Raw genomic sequence first — 13,162 nt, forward strand, 5'->3', positions numbered from 1 at the left:
AAGCACTCATATGGCAAGGGCGGAAGGACTGTATTAGTAACTTGCCTTCACTGCTATATATATATATATATATATATATATATGTATAGGACAGTCCTATATATTATAATATAGGACAGTTCTGTCTGCATTCCATTTACGCATCCCTTAAACCTCAGCGCCTCTGAAGCGGGATCGACGCAACCGCTGTTTCTGTTCCCTCTGGCTGTGCAACCTTGCAGTGCCGGAGGGGCTCGTTTGGGGGCACTGTGGGGGGCCTGGAGAGCGAATCGCCTGCTGGTACAAGCTGGTCGGTTGCCTGCTCTGGTGATCATCGCAGTAGCCCCTCCTGTTCCTCTGATGACAAGCGCTGAACGCCGGAAGTACCGAACTTTGAGCCGGAACTGTGGGAGCGACGTGGTTGGAGAGCCGCGAGGGATACTCGGGTAATGTGCTGGGGATACTAAGCCTTTGTTTTCTGCCTTGAGGAGGTGTTCTGTATTCTTTACCAATAGGAGAAAAAATAGTATGAAACAGTCAGTCTTTGTTACGGGGAGGAGGGGTGGTTAACAACCCCAGTTACTTATTTACTTCATTTATACCCGTTTTTTTCCTACTCAGTATGTTTTATTTACTTCAGTTGTATGCCGTCTTTCTTCCAAGTGGCGAGTCAAAGTAGATCACAGCCTCCTCTTCTCCATTTTATGCTCACAGTAACCCTGTGAAGTAGTTTAGACTGAGAGTGTATGATGGGTCTAAAGGTCATCCAGCAAGTTTTCATGAGAGAGTAGGGATTCGAATCAGAGTCTCCTAGATCCAAGTCTCAAACTCGGTTAGAGTTTCACTGCAACACTGCTTCTGTGTCTTATCTATGCCTGCTTAATTTTAAAGTGAATCACATACCTTAAGGCCATACGTTAGAACTAAGCATCATACACTTTTTTTTAATTTTAAAACTTTTATTCTCACTGCTCATACTGAATCTACAATAAGAAAAAAATGCAGTGTACCCAAGCTATTGCATTGTTGGTATGATTTATATCTTATTTTTCATAGGAGTCATTGTTTAGTGTATATTGAAAAGAACCTGTACAATTGTCTGTATTTCTGCAACCTGAAAGAGGACCCAAAAATAGCATTATACTACAGTTCATGCCACTAGAAGTAAATTTATATCCGTGTATCTCATGCTGTTTGTGTAGGTAGACAGTTGTAAGCATTGAATGACTATACATTTCTCCATTTATAGAAGCTAACAAAAATGGCGAAAAGCTTAAGGAGCAAATGGAAAAGAAAGATGCGAGCAGAGAAGAGAAAGAAGAATGCTCCCAAGGAACTTGCCAGATTGCAGAGCATCCTGAAAACAAACAGCGATGTTCTGATGGATGAAGTGAAAGACATAGCAACTATTGTTTCAGCTGAGAAAATTAAAGAGAAAAAGGATCTTAATGGTAAGTTGCCCTATTTTTAGATTTTGCAGTAAGGAATAAAGCAGTTGGACTCTGGAAATAGGGATGTACTAAAAAGAATGATGAGATTGCCCATTGGAAACAATGGAGGACACTGGAAGGTCCATTTGAAATAATGGGAACCAGGTATGCCAATTGACTTTGCATGGACTCCACTAAAATCCATTATACCACAAGAAAGGTAGCAAAGAAAATTGATTTCAGTGAAGGGCTCTGGCCATATATAGACTATCCTGACACTGGAATGACAGCCCCCATAGTGGAATGACAGGCCTAGGGAATAGAATCTGTGCTCTGGGACTGGAATGACAGGTCATAGACTGGAATGAAATAGTTTGCATTTTAATTAATATTTTAATTAATATTTCTGGAAGGTATGTAGTTATGTCTGAAACGGCTCTGCCTCAATAATTATCCTGTCTATCATGTCCCCTGTTTCCTTACAAATTCATGAGGCTGATGTGAGCCATCTTTTCTGTTGTCAAATATAAATCTTGCCTTTGTCCCCTTTCCAGTCCCAGAGTCCAGTTCTCCTGCTTTCCTGACCTCCATGTTCCTATAACCTGTCACATCCTGCCTGAGTTTCCTCCACTCTATTGCCTACTGTGTTTGATCACCCACAACACCCCCTCCATAGTCTCTCTATGAAAAATCCTGTACCCTAGGCCAGGGGTTTCTAACCTATTTGAGTGTATGGGCCCCTATGTAATTCTGAACACAGTGTGGTGGGTGCAAACACAAAATGACTGTTAGAAGCTGAGCCAACTAGGAATGGATGGCCACATCATATCTTCAGTCACACAGTGAATGTCCTTATAATATGGTGGCAGCTGCTGCCAAAGAAATGTTTTTAAACAAGTCATTAAGAACAGCTCGAACTCTAGATGGAAGACATATTTTAAGAGATGGTATATTAAAATATGTTTTCTATGTAGAGGGAAAAGATTGTCAGCCTCACAGTTTACATTTCCATTTGACATTTATTGTGGCAATAGGTACAAGGAAGAAAACGGATTGTATAATTTATTAGACTATGATAAAGAAGCAAGGAAAAATAAAATCTTGGCTAATGGTACAGAAAGAATGTCCCATAGTTACTATATCATCAAGTGGTATCAAAATTGAGAGAACAATTAGCCAAAGAAGATGGTCAATTAAAAAATAAGATGATTTCTGAACAGTTAATTATTGGTGATTCAAGATACTCATTAGGAAAAATTATGAAATGTTATTGCAATATGATACTGTAAGTAAAAGATTGTTGCAATATGATACTGCAAGTAAAAGACTGCATGGTAGAATGGATGCAAAATCTTGGAAGAAGCATATATATGTCTCAGTGGGAAAATCCCTGGACTAAATAAATTTACAGAATGTCAAGTAATACAGCCTCTCCTACTATATGTTTTGTTGTTAGTTGATAAAGATACCAGCAGATGGCGAATTTTCATTGAATCCTTGTAATTGCCATAGTAAAAAGCGGGTAGGAGAGTGTTTTGAGAGGTAGAGGTCAAGGGTGTCAAAAAGAAAGTGGGAAGCAGGGAACTGTTTGCTTGTGCCTGACATATTATCAAGTCAGACAGTCAAAACATGTGGCAAGATGGGGAAATTGTGTGGTAATGTTATAAAAGATAAGATATTTAATCTTCAAACATGAAAGGACATCCCAGCTCCCCAGCATGGTGTTTGTGGACACTATGCACACCTGCCAACGTTTTTCCTGGCACCCATCAAATGTTTTAGGAAAGTGGGTGGAGCCAGGTGGGACTTTTTCGTTGCTTATCCAGTCCTAGAACACAGATTGTGTTTCTCAGAGTTGTCACTCCACTGTGGAGGCTGTCCTTCCAGGGCAATCTATATCGGCCAGAGATCTTGGCTGAAATTCATTGTGCATTTTCTTTGCTACTTATTTTGTGCTGTAATGTATTTCAATTGAGCCCATGCAAATCAATTGGATTCCTGGTTCCCATTATTTCAATTGGGCCTTCCAGCCTCCTCCATTGTTTCCAATCCTGTCATTACTTTTAGTACGCCCCCTGGAAATGGGATGCCTTGGCTATTTTTATTTCTGTGTGAGAATAATTCTATGTGCTTGACCTGATCTCCCCTCCCCATACACTTTCTTTAGTCATTTTGGTACTCTTTTTGCTTGCCAGAGTCTCTCAGTGTTTCCATGCAAGCCATTAAGTAAATGCAGCTGCTTCCTTCATTAGTATTCGTTAGTGTATAGTATGGTCTTGTGATGCACCAGATGGAATATTTATATTTAAAGGGCAGAATGTCATGTTGTTGTGCATTTGTTTTGATTTGTAGTGTCCTTTAACTTGCGGCTGACCATGAGGTAGAGCTGTTTGTTGAACTGTTGCTTGTGTGCTGAGATGATTTGATACAAGCAGGCAGGTGCAAGAAAAACAAATCAGAGGACAGACTACTATAGCTCTTCTCTGTGGAACAGGCTGCCGAGGAGGCGAGGGTGGTGCTACCACTATTCATTATCTTCATTGATCCCCCACCTTCTCTCTAGTGGAGACCCAAAGTGGTTTATATCATTCTTTCCTCCATTGTAGGCTGAGGCCCAAAGGCACCCAGCGAGCTTCATGGGTGCCTGGAGATTTGAACCTGAGTCTCACAGATCCTAGTTCACACTTTGACCACTGCATCACTTTGACTCTCTGTTGCAGGAAATCTTCAAGTAGTGCAACAAATCTGTTTAATTTTTCAGGACTTTTAGTGGTTATAGACTACAGGCAACTTATTGGGCAAAGGGGGGTTGTTTGTGGTTTTACTTGTTATGTTCTAAAATGTACGTCATGAGTTGTTGTTGAGCCATAAAGAAGATATTTTCATACACTTGTTTAGAGTGCAAACGGAAGTTGAATCTCAAAACTGCCCAGTGTCCTGACTTCATTCCCTAGTTGCCATTACCTAGTTGCCATTACCTCTCCTGCGTTCCAATCCTAAATTTCTCTTTCTGCCACTTTTTCTTTGGAGACCCTGCCGTGGTAATTTAGTGCAACTCATACACACCTTTCACCCCAACCTCTGCTCGGTCTTCTTTCCTTTTATCAGTTCTACAGTGAGAGAAATTGCCTGAATCGCTGGCTTGCATGCAGCCATCATGAATGCCTTATGTTATTTTTTAAGATTAGCTGGGAACTCCTTGGGCCCACATATTCCATTCCCCTTACTGTGAACATTTTCTGGTTTAGAACTATCTGCAGTCTCAACGTGGTATCTACGTGGGGAGACTCATGGGCATGTAATTTCCAGTCTTGTCACTGGGACACCGCAATACAGCCTCTTCCAGTATCTATTTGTGCATTTTTAACTCCTAGGTATGTAAAGGGCGTGTTGGTTTAATTTTTAATAATTTTTCAGAAGAAAGCAAGATGGACACGGATACCAAAAGAAATCAGAAAACTCTTCTAGATCAACATGGGCAGTATCCAGTATGGATGAATCCCAGACAGAGGAAGAAGCTTAAGACGAAGCGTACCAAAGGAAAAAACAAGCCCAAAGTATCAAAAGGATTAGCATGGTAGAGACTGCTTAAATTTCAATAATGTCTTAAAAAGGACTTTGTATAAAAAAGTAAGATAGCCCTTTCAATAAAGTCACATGCCCAATGCAGAGTCACACAGGAGGCTGATTATTATTATTTTTGCTTTGGACTCCCTCACTTGAGACATCAATTTGCACTGCTGAAATTGCTTTGGAATATAGTTCATTCAACAAGGCTCCTTGTCTTTAGAATACTTTTTTGTGTCTTTAGAATACTTTAGTTTGAACATAAGCAGGCTTTGTTTTGTAAAAAGTATGCCATTTAACTGTCATGCCATAAGTCACTGAACATGAGCAGATCTAAGGAGAGTTGCATCCTTCTAAGCCTGGTGGGCTTGGAAGGGTGTAACTACTTAGGACTGCAGAGCAGACAAATTTTTGGGGACATCTCATTCTGCATAGATTGATTAAAATGTCCTTGCAGGTGAAAAGGACACAAACATAATGACATGCACTGATGGTGATCAGAGCTTCTTGCTGAACTTCTGTCTTTGTTGTATTTGTTTAGTAAAGAGTAAAGATTTTGGAACATATTTCTTGCAGCCCAGTGGAACCACATGTAATTTGCCAACATGCTGACATTATCTGGAATACCCTCAAATCTTGCATCCTGTCTTGCATGTCTTTGAGCTTGGGATAGTATATGTATTCATTGCAATGCACATCCTCAATGCTAGGGCTGTATTCTCTTTCAGGGATATAATGTATGGTTCTCTCAAAGTTATATTATTTCATGATGCTGGTGAAAATGTTAATGTGGTTTCCTGTGGTAAAGCTCTCTGAGTTGAATCCAACCAGCTTTTCTGCTAGTAAAAAAGGGAAGAGGAGAGGCTCCCCTTTGATCACAGAAAAACTGGGCTGGAAATCATAGGGTCTGTGGCAGTGAAAGGCAGGTGTGGAGGGGGCTGGAGTAAGGAGGGGAATTGGATGACAGTGTGGGGAAAAACTGGCAGCTCTCTGCTTGGAAAGTTTAGTGCAGGTGGTGGAATATAAAAATCTTTGCCATTGTTTTCTTTCATGTTCATTATTTTCTTTCATGATCAGGTTTAAAATTGTTAGTTAATGGTTTGGCTTTTTATTATTATTTCAATGGGAAGCACATTTGTCACTCTCTTTGTTATCCTCCCAGTGGGCTGATGATGTCAGAGGTTCCACCCTTCTTGCAAAGGTCACTCCCAGCCAAACAGGCAGTTTAACTGCGGCTCCTTGAACTGAAAGGTATAACAGTATAGATGACTGAGTTTTTGCTCTGTTCCCACGATGCTCAAGCAGCAAATGCAGAGGTTCTCTTTTTAGACAACGCCTTGCCGAGCTAAACTCTTGGGGGTTTCTGTATTTTCCTGTTGAGCCTGGATTACTTCTGGGATGGAAAGTAGGCTAGAAAAAATGCTTGATGCAAAGGCATAGGTTTTAGCACCCGCTGCCCATCTCCAGTTTTGTTTTGAAATGGTTTTGTCTCCCTGCTTTATTTGTGAAATAAGAAGTGGAGTGTCTTTTTCCCTAGTAGGGCTAATAACTGTGACCTGTATGAGACAGTATCAGGGAAAGAGTATAGCCTGTTTTTATGTGAAATGAAACATGATGAGATCTCATAGAGAGCGATGTCTCCCATTTCTCTGTCGTCATAAATCTGTCACATCTTACCTATTTTGGCCTTTGCTTTGCAAAGGTGGGGGGAGGTGGAGAACTGTGGCCTGTGACTCCTCTCCCAGCATACTGTGCAGCATCCTTCCTACCTAGTAGCATGTACAAACAACACTTTGCCACTCTCCCCTTCACACATGATGCTCCTGGGTGGGAGGAGTGTAGTACAACTATTCTCTCCCAAGGAACATAAGCAAGACATCAGCTTTCATCTTTGATACTTATTTCAGGGAGGAATATATTTCTCTGCATTTATTTCCTGTTCCCACTTTCCATCTGAAGTTTTAGAGCATAACTAATAGATAACCATCCCAAGCCATTGCAACCGTGTAATGAAAGGTGAAACGTAGAAATATCATGTGTAGGAATTGCTTTAGAGGTGATCCTGTTTGGTGAGAATATGTAGCTTTTCTGATAGGCCACCCCTGCCTTGTGTAAATATAAAAAGCTCTAAGACAACAGTCCTTCCCAAGTTCTTTTCAAGAATTGCTGAAGATTACCAGGTGTCTTAATTTTTAGAAGCTGTTAAATATTAATGAAAGGAATTAGTTCAGATGTTGGTTATTTAATTTTTGATTGCATATTGCATAACCCTAGAAGAGAGATTCTTGCCTTTTCTTATATATTAGCATTACAAGAACAGTGGGATGGGGTTTTTTGTTTTTAATTCAAATCCATTTGAACTTGTGATTTTTCATTAGTGCTTCAAAATGACACAGTCTCGTGAAGCTGCTGTGATTTTCTGATCAGTCAGGGATAACATCTCAAGCAAAAATACAGTGGAACTGCTATTCTTGGTTAGCTGTGTGGTAGCCAAATTAGATTTGTTTCTCATATCTGCAGTCCATATTTAACAAGCCCCTGAATATTTTAATTAGAAAGTAACTGGAGAAAAACGTTTCTTACTCCCTGCCACTAAAAGTTACATGAGGTAAAAAGTGGTACATTAATAATTTCGTAGGGTCTGGTATGACAAAATGGAAGGGTGATGGCGAGATGTAACATATAATTGGGTGTGAGGGAATGATCTCTAGGTGGCACAGTAAGCCGCAGTGACTAAAATCTTGCTGTCATTCTATTGCAGTGGTGGCGAACCTATGGCACGGGTGCCAGGGGTGGCACTCAGAGCCCTCTCTGTGGGCACGCACAGAGTCCCCCCCCCCCCACACACACACACACACATCTAGGCTGGTCTGGGCCGCTGGGTTCAATTATTAGCATTAAACCGAAGACCTCGTTTTGGGGAAGCAGTGTAGGTCACCCTGTTGAGCACTGTTAAACCCCACTGATTTTCATGTGAAGAACTAAAGTACGATCCTTTACCTGGGAGTAAGCTTGGTTGCTGGCAATGGGGCTTGCTTCTGAGTAAACCCTCCTAAGGTTGTGATTCACCCGTTGGAAAAGTGGCACGGTTGCTTCAAAGCAAAGCCACCGACTACCACCAAGCTTACTCCCGAGTAACGCACGCCTCGGAGCCAACCAACCGCTTTTTCTAACCTAAAACCTCAGTATTCAGGTTAAATTGCCGCGTTGGCACTTTGCGATTAATAAGTGGGTCTTGGGTTGCCATTTGGGCACTCGGTCTCAAAAAGGTTCGCCATCACTGTTCTATTGTGAGCCCACAGATCCCTTATTTTCTAAACAAATTCTCATGTGCTTGAGATCTGCAGTCCTGGTGACCAGTAAGAAAAAAAAAGTTCTCTCAACCATTTAAAATATAGACAAATATTACTTCCAACCATAGTCTGAACTATTAAATGCCCCACATATTTCTTTGTGTAAAATATAAAGATAATTAATCAGTACTGATTTGACTTTATACAGTTGTAAATAGATTTGTCCCTTGTCTTGCCACTCCACTAGGTGCCTAAAGCAGGGGAGATTTCCAGTAATGAATAGGACGGATGGATTCCAGGAACGCTTTCCCCATTATTTTGGTTTTTCACCTATACACCATGTGCAACATTTTGTTCCTAACTCTAACGTGCTTTGGTACTCACAGGAGGATGGGTGGGGGTCTTCATCACTGCACTGTTGAACTTGGTTTGCACATCACATGCAGCTGTCCAGTGGAAAAATAAGAGGTACGGTCTTCTCTTATCCCTAATTTCTTTCTTGTGTACAAGCATGAGAAAGCAAGGAAGTTCATTTACCTCATTCACCTATGACTGGATACCCTTTCTCATTAAACCTATTGCCTTGTAAGTGCACTCCATGTTGAGGGAAGGTGAGATAATATTGCACCAGTTCTTTCTCACTCATCCTGGTACTGCAATATAGGAAATATGTGGGGCATCCCACCTGGATGTAACAGTCTTTTTCCTTCAGGGCCACATGTATATACCGACTTATATATTGCTGTTGTGGGATTATCTTTCTCATCTTTTACACTTCTGATAATAATTGGCACAATTGTGATATTTGTGAATAGCATTCACTGATTATATATATGAGCTTACACAGCTCTGAGAATTTATGTACTTTTTCCGTAGATGCCAATCAACTTTTTAGATTTGTCAATCTTTTTCAGTAGCATTGAATTCCACATGTAGGTTTTGGGTGAGGGGGGATTTCAGTTGTATGCCTCTTTACTGCTGGTAGCAGGCCTCTTAAAATTTCCACTGATAGGCCACTGGTGGATTAATAGGCCTGACTAGCTGTCAGTTGTAAATACATAAAACCAGCATTAGAATCCTGGTTCGTAATAACCTGTATGGATATGAATGTAAATGTCTGGTTATTATTTTGGCAGAGAATTGATTTGACAATTAAGATGGAATGGAAGAAGCAGAGACATTTAACTGCCACTGACCAAAATTGATGGATCTGCATTAATTTCCCACAGTGAACTTGAATAGGAAGGGAGACGGATACAAATAGAAGTTTATTACTTCTTTGTTCCTCTTGTCACAAGCTCTGTCCTCTATTGCATCCTCAGACTCCCTCAAAACACGCACAGTCAATGTTGCCTGGATGAACTGAGCAATTGGTAATCTGAGAGGACATTTTTTTTCGCCTCTAGGTCACTGGTTCAAACACAGCCCAGTGATGGCAAGTCATTACCATCTGATGGCTATTCAGTTGGGCAAGTTTGTATGAATCAGTGGTCTCTCTCCAGCTCCCCGCTGTCAGTTGTCCCGATCCCAGTTGACACTAATTGGGACTTCTGTTGACATCCAGGGCAATAAGTCCACCCCACTCATTCTTGAACAAATAATTTTAGAGGACATAAGCACTCGGATATTGGTGTAGCAGTAGCCTGATTCATAATTGTCAGATAAATAAAATCTGAGGTTTACATGATGTCCAGTAGATGGCAATATGAGAATCAGTTAAGTAAAGTAACAAGCTGAAAAATATCAGATTTCAGATGCTGTGGAAATGGCCAAGAAACCAATGTTTAAAATTACTTTAATTCCAGGCTTTTATATTTTTAAAGAATTTCATTTTAGGGTTGTTAGCAGTAAAGACAATTATACTATTAGTTTAAGTGCTCAGAATAATTTTGGTGCTACACACACAAAAACTCACAAATTGATTTTGTTTTAAAGGAATTTAACAATATTACAGTAACTATTTTCCCTTCTATTTATTGTTCCCCACAGCTTCCAATAATGAAATAATTTTCATACAATTATTATTTTAAGGTTGTTCAATAGGAATTAACCTTTTTAAAATGTTTATTCAGGGGTGAAAAAGTGATAATTTCTCTGTATTATATGAATCAGTGGTCTCTCTGATTTGATTTTGTTTTTCAAAAAAGTCTTACCTATCATTGTAAATAAGTGGCTTGATATTTTGTTGGATTTTAAAATTGTCATAAACTTGGTTTAAATTTTAACATTCCCGTGTGGTGTTTATGGCTAAAGTGCTGAACAAAGAACTTCACAAATGAAACATAAGTGAGCCTAGCCACTCTTCTAAATAGTCTAATCTAATGAAAAACAAAACATTACATGGGCACAATGCACAGTTAAAGAATCATTTTAAAGTTAGGTTTTGTTCCTGCTAAAATATCATTTGTTTCTTACAAAAAAGTCTAGATAAGCAGTATTCCCTCAAAGTTTTTTTTAACATTTTCTTTAAAAAGTGAAACAGAACATTTCCAGGTGTTTTCCATTATATAAGTAATTATCAGACAAATCACATCTATTATTTCAAGATAAGATTCTAAGTTGTATTTTAGTGTCTAAGTATAATTTCCCCAAAGAAATCCTCAAGTTATAAAATGACACAGAAAACAGTAATCTTTTAATAAAAGTAGAATTTCTATTTCTCATTTTTCCCCATGTAGTAGGCAATTTAGAATAGTCTCAACAGCGTACATTTTCTTTCAAGGAGCAAGTCTTCAAGTCTTATGCTGTCTTTTAGTAATCCTGTACACTTGTAATAAACTGTTTGGCTGGTATTGTGGCATGCAGAAGCAAACACAGTGCCTACACAGATGCACAGCAATGTCAGTCACATCCCTTGAATCTCCGTTCAGACTGCTGCGTTCAGCACCTCTTGTACACGTGTTAAAACTAGTTTTAGCCTCTTTCCTCCACTAAATTGGGTGTCACTCTGCTTGTACATGCTTGAAGCCTCTATTTTTCTATTAGCATCTGCCAGTAATGGCCAGATTTTTAAAAAAAAAATGTTTGGCCATCAAGTGACAGCTGACTTATGGAAACCCCATGGAGTTTTCAAGGCAACAGACTAACAATTTGAAAGTGGCATGGAAGTATCATTGGCTATTTGGCTATGCTTGCATTCAACTGTTCTTAGTGAATTAATCTGGTTATGTGAATGGTGACTGGATCATATCCAAATATGACTCAGTGGGAAATCTGTTCATTTTTCTTCCTCAGGGTTGCTTTGTGATTGTATCCGGTCATTGCTAATAAATCTGAATACCTTCCTTAAAAGCGTTTGTATTGGACCCCAGTGTAAATCCATGGAAGAAGAGTTTCCTCAGAGTGCATTAGTAGAATTCAATGAAGGTGGTTTTTGATTGTTTGAAGGCCTAGTTTAAGACAGAATAAAACCAGTATTGTTACTTAATAATTTTTTTAATATTTTAAAAAATTGTTTTCATTTAAAAGATGAACTAATCTGTTTTCTGTTTGATTCACTAAAGGTCTGCTCAGAACTGCATTGCCAGTAAGAGGAATTTAGTAAGCATTGCTTCTATACGCTACCCAGTGATGTTAGTCTTCTGCTCCTGCATTTGAGCCCTGTGCAACTCAAGGAACAGAGATTGGGTAGCTACAGCACTTGTCCTTTAATTTATAAAAATTACAGTGAATAAAAGTTGGAGTGCACTAAAAGTTAATCATGTGCACAAAAGCAGTTTTCAAATTCTCACACTATCATGTGACCAAGAAATGTAATTCAAGATAGGGAGGAATTTGTATTGTTGGAACAGGGACTAATTCTCAGCCACTCTATTAAGTCTTGTAGGCTAAGATTCCATTTGGAAACACTGTCTGGGGGTTGCTTATAAAATGGGGGTGGGGGAGTCCTTGACGTGCTCTAATTACCACTGTATTAGCAGCAACAGTGGATGTCCTAGATGAGGAGGCTCTCCATGCTATCCCTGTCACCACTACTAGCACCACTGTAAGGCTTTCTGAAGATTAAAAAAAATAGGTAGCAGGTAATCTAATGCTGCTATCAAGATATATCTACAGTAAAAATGCTATCAAGATCTACAGTAAAAAGAAATGGGTAAAATGCAAGTTCGGGAAAACTTCATCAAAACATATCCAGCTTCTCCTTGTGGTTCAGGGAGGCTTATAATACTAGTTAACATTTTCAGTTGAACCAAAATAAAGTGGCAAACCCTGTGCCTCTTCTACTCCCCACTGAAAAGGTCACTGTTGTTCAAAACATGCAGAGAAGCAGAGGAAGACCTGAAAAATGGCTAACTGAATACCAAAGCCACCCCACCCCCTCAAAAAACTCTCTGCAATTTGATGGAGAACATGGGGCATATGAAAGGTAAGTACAAAACTTCCATCCCTCAGAACCTAGTAAGCACAAATCTTGCATCTCTCAAGAAAATGAAGAGGAGGCTGATGTTGGTTCCCAGTTCTTTGTTCGTGTTTCCTAATTCCTTATTCATGAGTCCAATCACAAATATTTTAAACTCAAAATAAGATTTGGACTACCACTTATCATACACTTGCACATTCAGGGAACTCTACCCTCCAAGTAGATATATGCTGTTTCCTGGACTGAAGCCGAATTCTTGTGTCAACTGCTGCAAAATGGGGTGTTCCCTGAACAAATGCATATGCAAAAACTGGAGTGGTGCTGCATGCTCTCTGCACCCCAAGATATCTTTTGATCTACTCAGATTCACAGATTCCACTGTTCTGCATTTGGACCAGGACTTCCATCTGCATATTATTACAACTATTTATTATTCTCTGCAAAATCCTCTGCTATCTCAACAGTTGTAATATGATTTTTTTTTTTAAAAAAAAAAGTAAATGTTCCGTTGTGATCACAACTTTATTTTGTGG

At 39.5% G+C, this 13,162-nt stretch overlaps 1 protein-coding gene across 3 annotated transcripts; it reads left to right on the forward strand.

Annotated features, from left to right (window-relative positions):
* Positions 1-316: 316 nt before the first annotated feature.
* Positions 317-5,086, forward strand: LLPH (LLP homolog, long-term synaptic facilitation factor). Of its 3 annotated transcripts, none has more exons than XM_048500119.1 (3): positions 317-425; positions 1,229-1,430; positions 4,830-5,086. In XM_048500119.1, exons 2-3 carry the CDS (start codon positions 1,241-1,243, stop codon positions 4,988-4,990), a joined length of 351 nt encoding a protein of 116 aa, XP_048356076.1. In that variant the 5' UTR covers positions 317-425; positions 1,229-1,240; the 3' UTR covers positions 4,991-5,086. The 3 variants fall into 3 exon arrangements, with proteins under 3 accessions (XP_048356076.1, XP_048356074.1, XP_048356075.1); XM_048500117.1 differs by having other exon boundaries at positions 318-425; positions 4,827-5,086; XM_048500118.1 differs by lacking the exon at positions 317-425 and adding an exon at positions 442-505 and having other exon boundaries at positions 4,827-5,086.
* Positions 5,087-13,162: the final 8,076 nt, after the last annotated feature.

The sequence above is a fragment of the Sphaerodactylus townsendi genome, linkage group LG06, assembly GCF_021028975.2.
Source record: "Sphaerodactylus townsendi isolate TG3544 linkage group LG06, MPM_Stown_v2.3, whole genome shotgun sequence".
Classification (NCBI taxonomy): domain Eukaryota; kingdom Metazoa; phylum Chordata; class Lepidosauria; order Squamata; family Sphaerodactylidae; genus Sphaerodactylus; species Sphaerodactylus townsendi.